Here is a 12,832-nt window from a genome sequence, read left to right as displayed (position 1 = left end):
AAGGTCTAGAGTTCATTTCAAGTATGGTATTTGTGTTTGGAATCTGTTGCTGTCAACTCTCAATATGAAGTCCAAAGAGCTGTCACCATCAGTGAAGCAAGCCATCGTTAGGCTGAAAAATCAAAACAAACCTATCAGAGAGATAGCAAAAACATTAGGTGTGGCTCAATCAACTGTTTGGTACATTCTTAAAAATAAAGAACGCACTGGTGAGCTCAGCAACACCAAAAGACCCGGAAGACCATGGAAAACAACTGTGGTGGATGACAGAAGAATTCTTTCCCTGGTGAAGAAAAACCCCTTCACAACAGTTGGCCAGATCAAGAACACTCTCCAGGAGGTAGGCGTATCTGTGTCAAAGTCAAAAATTAAGAGAAGACTTCACCAGAGTAAATACAGAGGGTTCACCACAAGATGTAAACCATTGGTGAGTCTCAAAAACAGGAAGACCAGATTAGAGTTTGCCAAAAAACATCTAAAAGACCCTGTACAGTTCTGGAACAACATCCTATGGACAGATGAGACCAAGATCAACTTGTACCAGAATGATGGGAAGAGAAGAGTATGGAGAAGGGAAGGAACTGCTCATGATCCAAAGCATACCACCTCATCAGTGAAGCATGGTGGAGGTAGTGTTATGGCGTGGGCATGTATGGCTGCCAATGGAACTGGTTCCCTTGTATTTATCGATGATGTGACTGCTGACAAAAGCAGTAGGATGAATTCTGAAGTGTTTCTGGCAATATTATCTGCTCAGATTCAGCCAAATGCTTCAGAACTCATAGGACGGCGCTTCACAGTGCAGATGGACAATGACCCGAAGCATACTGCGAAAGCAACCAAAGAGTTTTTTAAGGCAAAGAAGTGGAATGTTCTGCAATGGCCAAGTCAATCACCTGACCTAAATCCAATTGAGCATGCATTTCACTTGCTAAAGACAAAACTGAAGGGAAAATGCCCCAAGAACAAGCAGGAACTGAAGACAGTTGCAGTAGAGGCCTGGCAGAGCATCACCAGGGACGAAACCCAGCGTCTGGTGATGTCTATGGGTTCCAGACTTCAGGCTGTCATTGACTGCAAAGGATTTGCAACCAAGTATTAAAAGTGACAATTAGATTTATGATTATGTTAGTTTGTCCAATTATTTTTGGTCCCTTAAAAAGGGGGGGGGGCACATATAAAATGTGTTGTAATTCCTACACCGTTCACCTGATTTGGATGTAAATACCCTGTTTCATTTCAAATCCATTGTGGTGGTATACAGAGCCAAAATGATGAAAATTGTGTCAATGTCCAAATATTTATGGACCTAACTGTATATAGTTGTCTGATAAGGGAAAGGTTTGTTAAATGTATGATTTGAACAATGCCTTTATGATGAGACATTTTGTGTTGAAAATACTCATGGTTATTTATTTTTTATTTTTTTATTATAAATATCTTACAGAAGTTCAAATATAGTATATACCAGAAAAATAACATTACAAAACAAACAATAATATAGTTATAACACCATTTTTGTGGATAACTAACAAAAAGTCCTGAGTGAGAATTGCTGTTAACATAAACTTTTTGTCAAAATAAACTTGACTAAAACAACTGACCCTTGAGGTGAACAAACCCTGGGTTCTCCGGGTAACTGTTTTTAAATGATCATTGAAACAATCAAATGACAGGGAAAGATGTCTCAGTGCACACCGGATAGTGCTAACATTGTGTCCAAAGTGTTCATCATCAAACTAGAAAACATTTATGTGCGACGAAGACAAGATAGCTTGTTGATCTCTTGAGCTCTTAGAGGGATAGTCAGTGACACGAGAATGTACAGTAGAGAAGCACCGATAGTTCACAGTTCTGCGAGTCTTTAGAGGTTGTGTGCGGGAGCTCAGCTCACAGATTCTTCTTGTTGTTTATGCTCAGGGCTCCGGACACACAGAAGGGTATGATGCTGACGGTTGCCAGGGGAACAGTGGCGCTCTTGCAGAAGGAGAGCAGGTAGAAGAGAGCGGCGGTGTGGGTGGGAGGTTTGAAGGAGTCAAAGAGGTGCAGCAGGAGCAGAGAGGACACAATACATCCCGTCCTGAAGGTGGCGCTGGTGCTTTTCCTGCTCTCGGTGTAGAGGGGTGAGTGCAGACCCAGTCCCAGGCCAAACAGGGTGCCCATGTTGCGGAGGAGACTGGCGAAGGGGGTGGTGTCCAGGTGGACCCACTCGGCCCTCACGCACCACTTCTGGGCTCTCTCCAGGGTCCACAGCAGATCCACACCCAGAGCCTTCAGCAGCACGTAGAAGCCCACAGCGAAGGAGAGCAGGAAGAGGGTGATGTAGAAGTACTTCTTCAGGCTGGCGCTGTAGATCCACTGGGTTCTGTTAAAACACTCCGCCACAATCATACCTGGAAACCAAACGGGAAAACTCACACTTTACCCATACTTCCAATAATGTGCGCCATCCTGGGGTGCAATACAGTCAATCATAAAAGGTTTGAGCGCCATGTCATTTTTGAGGGGCTACTGACCTGTGATGACCCCTGTGATGACCTGGTGGGGAAAGTGGGCAGCAATGAATACTCTGGAAAGACAGACACACACCTGGACCCCCCAGAAGGCAGTCCACAGAGTCGTCTTCAGGTACCTGCAACGGAAGAGATGCCATGAGCAAATAGATCTTTATGTATTTGAATCTGGTTGGCGATACACAAACACAGCTGCAGATGTGTCTGTATAGGAAGGGCTTTTGCCCGGGCTACCAGTGGCCCAATGCTAGTTTATTGCAGTTAACTGCATCCTGTTTCCATGTTGTTATCCATATCTTATCAATTGCTGGTTATGTTCTTCAACAACTCCACTTTGTTACTACCTAAGTCCTGCAGTGTTGACTAGTTTCTAAAGGTAAATTATTTATTTTCAGAGATAGGAAGGCAATATTGATGCACTTAGTTAATGGTAAACAACATGTCTCCCACCCCCTGCACAATATGTCAGCCAAGCTAAAGAGCACCTTAGGTAACAGACTTAGTCAACACCAGTGTGTACAGGAGCGACACAGGGGGTTACTCCTGCCAGGCTCCATCACACTAAACAATTCATCTGCTTTCGCGAGGCCTGCTGACACTGAACTGCTCCTGAACGAAAAGTGCTTTCAAAAAAAGATACTAATACAGAAACATTACCAGAAAACTTGTACCCGACACTTGAATATATCTGAACTGCTGCTAAACTTTTTGAATATTTTTGTTATTATATCTGTTTTTCTTCTTTAATTGTACAGATCTGGCTGATTTAATCTCCCTCAGGGAATTAATAAAATAAGCTATCAACTGTATCTATCACAAGTTGTAGGGGGGATGAAAAATAATATAAGTTCTCTTATTTTGTGCTGTGTGAACTATTGATCATGATGTCCTATTCACCTATGCATAGCCCTTAATGTGTTATCAGAGTCCTATATTTCTGATGTATGTCAGTCCCGTACAGTATGTGATGAATATAGAGAACAACATACCAGTTTTTGGAAGCTGCTTTCTTCTTTTTGCTCAGCATGATCGCCAGTACGGAGGTGACAAGCGTGTAGTAAACACCAGCTGCTCCCATGGCATGACCAGAAGGACTGCCTGTCAAGCACAACAACACAAAGCAGGCTTGAATGATCGCTCTCTTATTCCCAGCATGCATTCACTCAACAAAGCCCGACTGACAGTCAGCGCATCCTCGCCACCATATCTTCATTTATAATGACTTCACAATGGGTTGTAAGTTATATTGACTTTATCTCATCTCAAATCATAACAGAAGACTTTATATGAAGTAGGTGAAGTGCAGAGTTTAGAGCTTGTCGTACCTGGGCCAGTCTCACAGGTCATGTGGTACTGCTCAATTTGAGGTGCTGTGATGTTGCTGTAGTATGGTGTCTCGTGCACCCACCAATAGGGTCGCTCCCCAAACAGAATCCTGAGCAGAGAAGACACACTCCATTTACACACTCGTTCAGCAACATTGCTCTTGTTTTAATGGTATTTGTATTCAATCATATCTTAAATTGCCCCATTTAGTTATTAGATATGATTCAATATGATTTTATTACATCAACCCCAATAATTTTGTATCAATTGTTTGTCCAATTCCAGTTTCTCCAATCCCTTGAATCTAGCCTACAGGCGTAGGTATAAAATGACTCACCACTTGAATACCAGGTTGAGCCAGTCCCCAATCACTGCCACCCAGATCAGCTTGATGCCCACCGATGCCCGCAGGTGGAACCACAGTGGGAAAAAGATGAAGAAAGTGTTCCTCAGGTCGGCTGCCCAGGACACCCACAGGAACAACCCTTGGGCATCCTTGTAGTTGGTTTGCAGGTAGTGGGTGGTGCTCACCCCATAGCCCTGCATGGCATCCATGACAGTGTTCATAGTTGCACTTGGTCCCAGTTAAGCCTCTAAGTAGTTGTTGGTCTGTGTGAGATATGGTTGGTTAGTAGAACACTGTCCACAAGAGCCACCCCTTGTTTTTATACCAGTGGGACCCACCACCAAAACGCATGCTCTGGACGATCTTTGGACCTTGCATGTGTAATAAAACACAGAGGAACAGGGGAGTTTAGGAGGTTTATCCCAGGAACAGGGGAGACCACACAAACAAGTGAAATGATAGGGAACTGTCAGTGTGTCTCTCGCCCTTCAAAATAGCCCACAGACTGTTTTTTTCTTTTTCTTTCTTTCTTACATTAGGGCATCACATTAAACCCAACAGGATAGAAGTTTGTGACATAAGAATTTGGAAATGTCACCAAATGCAAACAATGTTGCCATGGTTCTGGAATGTGTATACTATTGAAATGCAAATGTTGCACAGTGCACTGGATTTATTGATGAAATAAATTATATTCTACAGTTGGTTTTATGTTCATTAGAAAACAGTACGGTAAGTTAACTCCATCCTCGCAAGACCAGGACAGATAAGATAGGAGATTTTCAAACCATCACATAACAGGCTACAAATATGCAGGCTAAACCAATAGAAAACGCAGAAGCAGAGCATGCCTCGGACTTGCTGTGGATAACAGTCCACCTCTTACATAATCTATTTTTACGTTTTGGAAATCTTTCTTGCTGGTCCAGTCCTTGCCTGTAGTAGGTTATGTAAGATTATCAGTCATTAAAAAGGGCTGGGACTTTCTAAAGAGAAGCTGTGAAGATAACTGACCAATAAAAGAACTAAAGAATAATCCCTGTTACTTAATTTTTTACCACCTTTGAGGAAGCTAGTTATCATGATCAAAAGGTTGTCCTATTGCAAGGTGACGTTCGAAGTACAAAGGATAAATGTGATGTTATTCACGTCAGTCAAACGCAGGTGTCATCAGTGACATCACAAACCCCTCTGAAGGTCTAGTCTCTCACTGACAGTTTATCCCTTTTCAGGATAAAGTATCAGGGGTGAAAAGTTTACGTAACATGCAACGTCCCAAAAACAAACAAATCCACCAGCCATGATTAAAGTCCAGCTGGATCAGACCAGACCAGTCGGGCCTGAGAAAGTGAAGTCTGGTTGACAGACTTCACCCCCAGTTCACCCTCTGATCTTCTCCCAGGTTTGGTGCTTCATCATCCGGGACAGGCCAGGACTTCACCGTGCTGCCATGGATCTCTTCCACAGTTGGGGTGTAGAGCTGGTGGTTCACCTGCAGACTCAGTATGGCCAGTATGAGAGCTGCTTCAGCCTAGCTTCCACCGTGGCTGATCTCCACACCACTTTCTTCTGCTTCTTCCCTGTCTGGTTCCATCTGCGCAGGGATGTAGGAGTCCAGCTCATTTGGGTGGCCATCATTGGAGACTGGCTTAACCTTGTTCTCAAGTGGTGAGGAATGGCTTCAATTGCCTTGTTGTCATCCTTGGTGTATGTCCATGTACTTAAAATATCAAAATGCTTTTGCTTTTTCTACTATTTGACAGGGTGATTTTTGGAGAGAGGCCCTATTGGTGGGTCCATGAGACCAGGTTTTACAATATAGGACCATCCCAAGCCCCTGCCCTAAAGCAGTTTCCCATCACATGTGAAACTGGGCCAGGTAATGATCCGGTCAGATGCTATTTGACCCCATTTATAGATTAATAAATCAGCAAAAGGCAAGAAATTCTTTCCTGACATCGTAATGACGTCCAAAAGTAGAAACTTTGGAATCACTTTATTGATTACACCATTACACAGGGCACAACATGATCCACATGCATTCTGCAGAGTTGGTAAGGGAAGCAGGTCAGGATTAGGAATGTTTTGGGGACTGTTTCCAAATAGTACCACAAATCATGGAGGAGCAATTGCACAAAATTATACTGGAGAACATTATGCAGGCAAATAAAGTCCCACAATCTAGATTATCCATTACATTGTAACAGCACCCAAAGTATTTCCCCCCTCTATCTCAGGTATCAGTGACTTATTGGGGTGAGTTTATGTTGTTTCTAAGGAAGCCCTTCTGGTCATGCAATGGGAGCAGCAGGCGTGTGGTATGTGATGGTAACCACCCTCCTGTCACTGGCAGCTGAGAGGTGTCCTCCTCTCCTGTACAGGTGGGTAGGACAGCCAAAACCATTAGACCCCATCTAACTGGAGTCAGATGGCTGAGCGGTGAGGGAGTCGGACTAGTAATCTGAAGGTTGCCAGTTCGATTCCCAGCCGTGTCAATTGACGTTGTGTCCTTGGGCAAGGCACTTCACCCTACTTGCCTCAGGGGGGAATGTCCCTGTACTTACTGTAAGTCGCTCTGGATAAGAGCGTCTGCTAAATGACTAAATGTAAATGTAAACTACAGCAGTAAGCTTCTTGACACTGACCACAAAAATCCTTCTAATCCTTGATCTTTATACCATTCTTCGTTCTTTCTATGTGCATTATCAGTAGTTGTACTACAAAGTGATCTCTCAGTCATCTGTAAAAGGTTTTGGGACATTCTGACCACCCTGCACCCCTACGGTTCTCCTCAGGTTCCTCCAGGTGGCGCTGTGGTCACTGCTGGGCCTGGTGGTGCTGCTGGTCTGCATGTCCAGAGTCTTCATTGCTGCCCACTTCCCTCACCAGGTCATCAGTGGGGTCATCATAGGTAGGTGCCCCACAGACCTGAGATTACCTGAGCAAAGGGAGAGTTGGGTTCTGAAAAAGAAATGTGAAAATTGATAGCAACCATGGGAATGGAATGAGTTAATTGTCAATTTCTTGACTCCCAGACCTTGCTTTTACTGTAAACTATGTGATGAATCACATCACAAAGTGATGACACACCCTAAATGCCCAGTATATTTTCTCTGGTTATGTATGTTAGGCATCATTGTTGCTGAGATCTTTTCAAGAGTGCGCTGGATCTACAGCGCCAGCCTGAAGAAGTACTTCTACATCACCCTCTTCCTGTTCTCCTTCGCTGTGGGCTTCTACGTGCTGCTGAAGGCTCTGGGTGTGGATCTGCTGTGGACCCTGGAGAGAGCCCAGAAGTGGTGCGTGAGGGCCGAGTGGGTCCACCTGGACACCACCCCCTTCGCCAGTCTCCTCCGCAACATGGGCACCCTGTTTGGCCTGGGACTGGGTCTGCACTCACCCCTCTACACCGAGAGCAGGAAAAGCACCAGCGCCACCTTCAGGACGGGATGTATTATTGGTTCCTTGTTGCTCCTCCAGTGTCTGGATGGGTTGACCTTCTCCTCCAAAAACCAAATACTGTTTTACCTGCTGTCGTTCAGCAAGAGCGCCGTTGCTATTTTCATCACCACTGCTCTTTTACCTGGAGCTCTCCACTGGGCTTTCCTTGGAAGAAGAATTGAAAAGAATGCATGATTGGTTGATAGAAGGTTGAGAACGTGAGTGAGTAGTTTCTGTTCTTTCCAAATTTTCTGAAAGACGTAATCTCATGCATTCTGGAACTGAGGTTTCTTCTTTGGCATGCCAGTTGGCTGTACTATACGTTTGTACTTTTCTTTTACTGTTGTTAACTCTCTTGCATCTCATATCAATACATCTCTGAAAGAGTACAACAGTATTCAGCACATTATGCTTGTGTGGCTCTTTCAATGATGACATTGGGACAAAGGTCATACATCAGGCCCTGAACTATGTACTCAGCATGGATATAATACACACTGACTGTACTGTACAGTACCAGCAAGGATGAAAAAATGTTGACTCACCAAAGATTTGTACATTTTGATGGAGATATCAATAGAATACAAGTCTGCTCAGGAACAGATGTGAAACATTTCTGTTAGAAAAACATAGTCTTATTATAAGTCTTTATAAATAAAGACTGCCATGTTTGGTGTTTTCTCCTGACCACACTTTTTAAAAGTTTGGTATTCTTAGAAATGTTGAAAATGATAAACTCATTAATTCAACTACTGGGACAACTACTAAACATTAACTAGACTGACCTGTTTTCCCCAGTACATAAACTCTTTCACCTCCTGTTCATTGAATAGGTGGTTTATGAGGTGAGCATGGCAAGGGAAAATCTATAAATGTACTTCATGGGCAAATGGCCATGAGCAAGTCCTTAATCAAGCAAAAATGTGCACTAGTCAAACTGACAACCAATGAGACAACTGCAAATTCAGAGAAATAATTTGTTTAGTTTAAATCTACTTAAAACTATAGTATCATACATGGTATGAATTGTAAAAAAAATAAAAAAAATCCTTTATCAGTCTTCTCCGAGTTCCCTGCATGTCTTCCTGTGCTTATCTCATAAAACCACCACATCTAATAAGTATATCCACGTTGCTGTGGGTAGAATGTTCTGCACGCCAGGGAGGTGGCTGCCATTAGTCTGTCATGAGGGGAGAGTCTACAACCTGCATTCTTCCAGAGCGTGGACTTGGGATGACGGGAGGTGCGTCCACCCCATCCAAGGGTCATCTCTCTTCAGGGGCGGAGTCCTATGTAAGATCTATGGCGACACACTTTGCCAAGAACATTAGTCAATGTTCAAAGTATGTCCTTTTCACAGGTATTTTGAATGCTGGGTGACATCATCATTGCAGGTTGTACGCGGTACAGCTGACCAAGAATTGTGACCCCTGCTGGCTTAAAGTTAAGGCTTTGCTTCATAAACACAGCATGGTGTGAAGATAGATGTTACTCACACCCAGCATATCGTCTACCAATTATGTACTTCAAATCAGTAAATTAATTCCAAGCATTTTATAAAAGCTTTTATTGGCCTCAAGTAGAATGGTGCTGCTGCTAAAACTGTCACGACAAGCTTCAGACATGTTCTGTCTGGAAATCCAGGTACAGCAGACAGCTCATTTTGTACACTAACTGACGAAGAGAATTTTGAGAAATGTTTCTTAAAAATCCTCCACAGATGGCTGCAAAACACTTCCAACGAATGCAGAAATCTGTCAAATAATCCGATTACTCAGTAACAGAACCATATGAACAAATATTTTTCACAAATTAGTGAACAGAGTCCCATGGACAAAATGTTTTTAATTAAATTTAAAAAACACATAGCACTTTTCTAGAGACGCACCTCTCGGTCCGTTAAGAGTATTCTTCATAGGGGTTTAAAACAAGGACAATATTTTACAATTCAAATGAAAGAAAGGGTCAGGGTTAACGTCTACTGAGGCAATGGTTTCTGGATTGTACTGAACAGTTAAGAGTCAAGTCTAGCTCTATGCTCCTGTAGACCACTTGTTTAACAGCATGGCAGGGAGAGGAAAGGGAGAAGGGGTGATAGAGGTGGTGGGAGGGGCCAATAAGTTTTAATATAATGCATCTGTGTTACTGCTCCTTGGCCTCTTGATCTTCTCAATGTTCTTCAGAATCATGTCATGTAACGTTACCTGCGTCAGATGAGAAATCGGAATTGAGTTGCCATCTCATGGATTTGCATTTCATGCCATCACAGGAAATGGGTGATGAGAATATTGTATGCCGTTGACTTACATATTGATTTCTGAGCTCTGAAACTATGATCTTGAGGCTGATGTACTCCTTCTCGTCTATCTCTGTTACTGTGCGCCGATAATCCTCCTGCGTGGGAGGCAAGACACACGGGTGAGGAGCCAGAAGAAACACTGCGCCAACACTGACCTTTTCTCTAAAGACAAAGGAAATGACACAGACAATACTCACCACGTGTGGATATTTGGCTATTTTGGACACTAGCTTTGCCCTTGTAATATAGTATCTATGGAGAAGAGAGAAGGAATTGTCATAAAAGCCATGGCTTGTGTGCAGAGTGCAAGGCCGTGTCTGCCTAGCATGGCCTGGCTAGCAGGCCTAGCATGGCCTGGCTAGCAGGCCTAGCATGGCCTGGCTAGCAGGCCTAGCATGGCCTGGCTAGCAGGCCTAGCATGGCCTGGCTAGCAGGCCTAGCATGGCCTGGCTAGCAGGCCTAGCATGGCCTGGCTAGCAGGCCTAGCATGGCCTGGCTAGCAGGCCTAGCATGGCCTGCCTAGCCTCATAGCTACCTCGATATCTGGTCGAGGTAAGACGCTGCCTCTCCCTCCACAGTCCTCAGCTCAGCTACCGTCTCCTCCTGAGGGGAGAGACATCACTGTGAGTAACGTTACGGTAGCTGGTTTGAAAAATTTAGTCCAGACAAACTGACGGGGAAAAGGCTGCATGGAGCACCTGAATTGATACTCCGAAGTTGTTACCATCTTCTATTCTTGGGATAAGCAACTGAACCCACATTTTGACCTGAAGAACAAAAGACAAATCTATTGGAATGATGGAAGGAAATGGCATGTTGTGTGCACAGCCAGACCTTGCATACAGATACGAGCTCTGTCAATGTGGGAGATCAACTTACTGTATTACACTTCTCTATGAGGGTCCTGATCTCTGGTTTCACCTTCTCAATCAGGTCCACAAGCTTTCCGTTACTCTTCATCATGCCGCCAGGCATGACAAACACCTTAGTACCAGCCACTAAACGCAAGGAAGGGAAGAAGAACGGTATTAGTCTAGAATCAGTTATTTGCCAACTTTGCATATTACGTAGGTGTGTCTGTGTGGGAAAGTAAGGTTGTGAACTCACCCATATCTCCAGGTCCATCACCCATCTTTCTTTTCTTGGCATTTTGCTACAAGGACAGTAATAGTTTTCCAATTTCACAACCCTGATGGACGCAGGCAATTTACACATGTTATGAATAGGGTGCTTTCAAAAATGAAGATTTCCGTTCTCACCGCTTCAAGCCCGTCGTGAAGGTCTGACAGTAGAATAGGGTCTGGCACTGTGAGGTTAATCTCAGAGTGGATCTCCTTCAGCTCACAGATGTTTAAGATGGGATCCTGGAAGACACAACAAACTATTCATACTCCATTTCATTCCCTTTGGTCAGGACTAAAAACATAGAGTGGCCAGCTGGATAGAAACCAAGGAAGCCAGAAAAGCAAAACTACAACACTGTGCAGGAAAGATCTGCATAGAGCAGTGGTTCTTAACCCTGTCCTCAGGGAACCCCTGTCCTGCATGTTCTAGATGTTTCTTACATTTACATTTAGTCCTTTAGCAGACGCTCTTATCCAGAGCAACTTACAGTAAGTACAGGGACATTCCCCCAAGGCAAGTAGGGTGAAGTGCCATGCCCTAGGACACAACGTCATTTGACACAGCCAGGAATCGAACCGGCGACCCTCTGATTACTAGCCCGATTCTCTAACCGCTCAGCCACCTGACTCCCGCACCTGATAAATGGGCCGTTATCTAGCTCTGTAGAAGCCTGGTAACGAGCATGCATTTGAATCAGGTGTGTTGGAGCCAAGAAACATCTAGAACATGCAGGACAGGGTTAAGAACCACTGACAGAGGTTGTGAAAAGTGTATAGCTACTAATGTGTTGTGGAGAACAAGCTCACCTTAAGGAAATGGTCGAGTTCCAGTAATTTTTTGGGGAAGAAATTTGCAACTAGGTTCTCTGCCTGTAGGAACATACAGTTCAGGTTGATGCCGTTTTGAGGTGATATATAAAAGTAGATTGAGCTACGTTAAGACCACTGCTCATGGTTACGCGTAAACACACAACCAAAGAGCACACAATTCCACTAAATAAACAAAGTAAACTCACTTCTCCAGTGATTCGCTCCCTAAAAGCGTCAACCTGCAAAAACAATTGGCATCATTTGACACCAAATAATAAAACCAGCAAAGATCTACAGCAAGTAGTGTTAGATTACAAATCACACACCAAGATATCACTTCACCCTCGTCTAGACTGACCAGAACACTTATCTAGCTAGTTCTAGCTATGATAGCCTGTCCCAGCTAGCTTACTCCTAAAAGGCTCAAGCTACACATCGTTCCAACTAGTAGCTAGCTAGGTAATAATGTGGCCTAAAACATGGTGCCGTTTTCATGCCAGGTGCTTCCTCTCATGCTTGCTTTTGAAAAATTCAATTAAAATAAATCAGGAACTTCATGTTCTTTTATTCAGTGAGAAGCACATATTTGGAAGTTTGACATGCTTAGCTCTGAGGCGAGGGCGGGAAAAGGGTTATCCTGAGTCACTCAAATTAGCTAGCTAGCTAGCTGGCCTTAAACTGATTAACTTATGTGTGGCTCGCAGACAGTAGCTAGCTTGCTATCCAACTGCCTACAACATTTAGGCTATCGCACCCCTTGTAGAGCTGGTGAGTTTAGACCTTTACCTTGGTTTTGATTTCATTGTCCACCTTAAGAAGAGAAGACATTTTATATATTCAGAAACGAGGAAAGTACGATTGTCCTCACAACATTCAATTCTAGGACTAAACGTGTGTGGCTTTCCCACTTTGTCAGCCACACTTGTGTGAGCTTAAAGATGACACAATCAATAAGCGACTAAACAAGAGATCA

At 43.7% G+C, this 12,832-nt stretch overlaps 3 protein-coding genes across 3 annotated transcripts; 1 reads left to right on the top strand and 2 right to left on the bottom strand.

Annotated features, from left to right (window-relative positions):
• Positions 1 to 1,413: 1,413 nt before the first annotated feature.
• LOC134031430 (glucose-6-phosphatase catalytic subunit 1-like) lies at positions 1,414 to 4,491 on the bottom strand. Its single transcript, XM_062475049.1, has 5 exons — positions 4,177 to 4,491; positions 3,839 to 3,948; positions 3,503 to 3,611; positions 2,517 to 2,632; positions 1,414 to 2,393 (listed from the first exon to the last, which is right to left on the bottom strand). Exons 1-5 carry the CDS (start codon positions 4,404 to 4,406, stop codon positions 1,891 to 1,893), a joined length of 1,068 nt encoding a protein of 355 aa, XP_062331033.1. The 5' UTR covers positions 4,407 to 4,491; the 3' UTR covers positions 1,414 to 1,890.
• Positions 4,492 to 5,506: 1,015 nt separating this feature from the next.
• On the top strand, positions 5,507 to 8,669 carry g6pc1a.1 (glucose-6-phosphatase catalytic subunit 1a, tandem duplicate 1). Its single transcript, XM_062475050.1, has 5 exons — positions 5,507 to 5,853; positions 5,949 to 6,064; positions 6,464 to 6,566; positions 6,981 to 7,096; positions 7,316 to 8,669. Exons 1-5 carry the CDS (start codon positions 5,636 to 5,638, stop codon positions 7,819 to 7,821), a joined length of 1,059 nt encoding a protein of 352 aa, XP_062331034.1. The 5' UTR covers positions 5,507 to 5,635; the 3' UTR covers positions 7,822 to 8,669.
• Positions 8,670 to 9,176: 507 nt separating this feature from the next.
• Positions 9,177 to 12,802, bottom strand: psme3 (proteasome activator subunit 3). Its single transcript, XM_062475538.1, has 11 exons — positions 12,646 to 12,802; positions 12,066 to 12,098; positions 11,857 to 11,919; positions 11,185 to 11,289; positions 11,033 to 11,078; positions 10,805 to 10,923; positions 10,624 to 10,692; positions 10,461 to 10,528; positions 10,123 to 10,177; positions 9,934 to 10,020; positions 9,177 to 9,830 (listed from the first exon to the last, which is right to left on the bottom strand). Exons 1-11 carry the CDS (start codon positions 12,685 to 12,687, stop codon positions 9,750 to 9,752), a joined length of 768 nt encoding a protein of 255 aa, XP_062331522.1. The 5' UTR covers positions 12,688 to 12,802; the 3' UTR covers positions 9,177 to 9,749.
• Between the last annotated feature and the right edge of the window lie 30 nt (positions 12,803 to 12,832).

The sequence above is a fragment of the Osmerus eperlanus genome, chromosome 12 (assembly GCF_963692335.1).
Source record: "Osmerus eperlanus chromosome 12, fOsmEpe2.1, whole genome shotgun sequence".
NCBI classification, from domain to species: Eukaryota; Metazoa; Chordata; class Actinopteri; order Osmeriformes; family Osmeridae; genus Osmerus; species Osmerus eperlanus.
The sequence above is the reverse complement of the archived record's forward strand: the minus strand, read 5'-3'. Positions and strand labels throughout refer to the sequence as shown.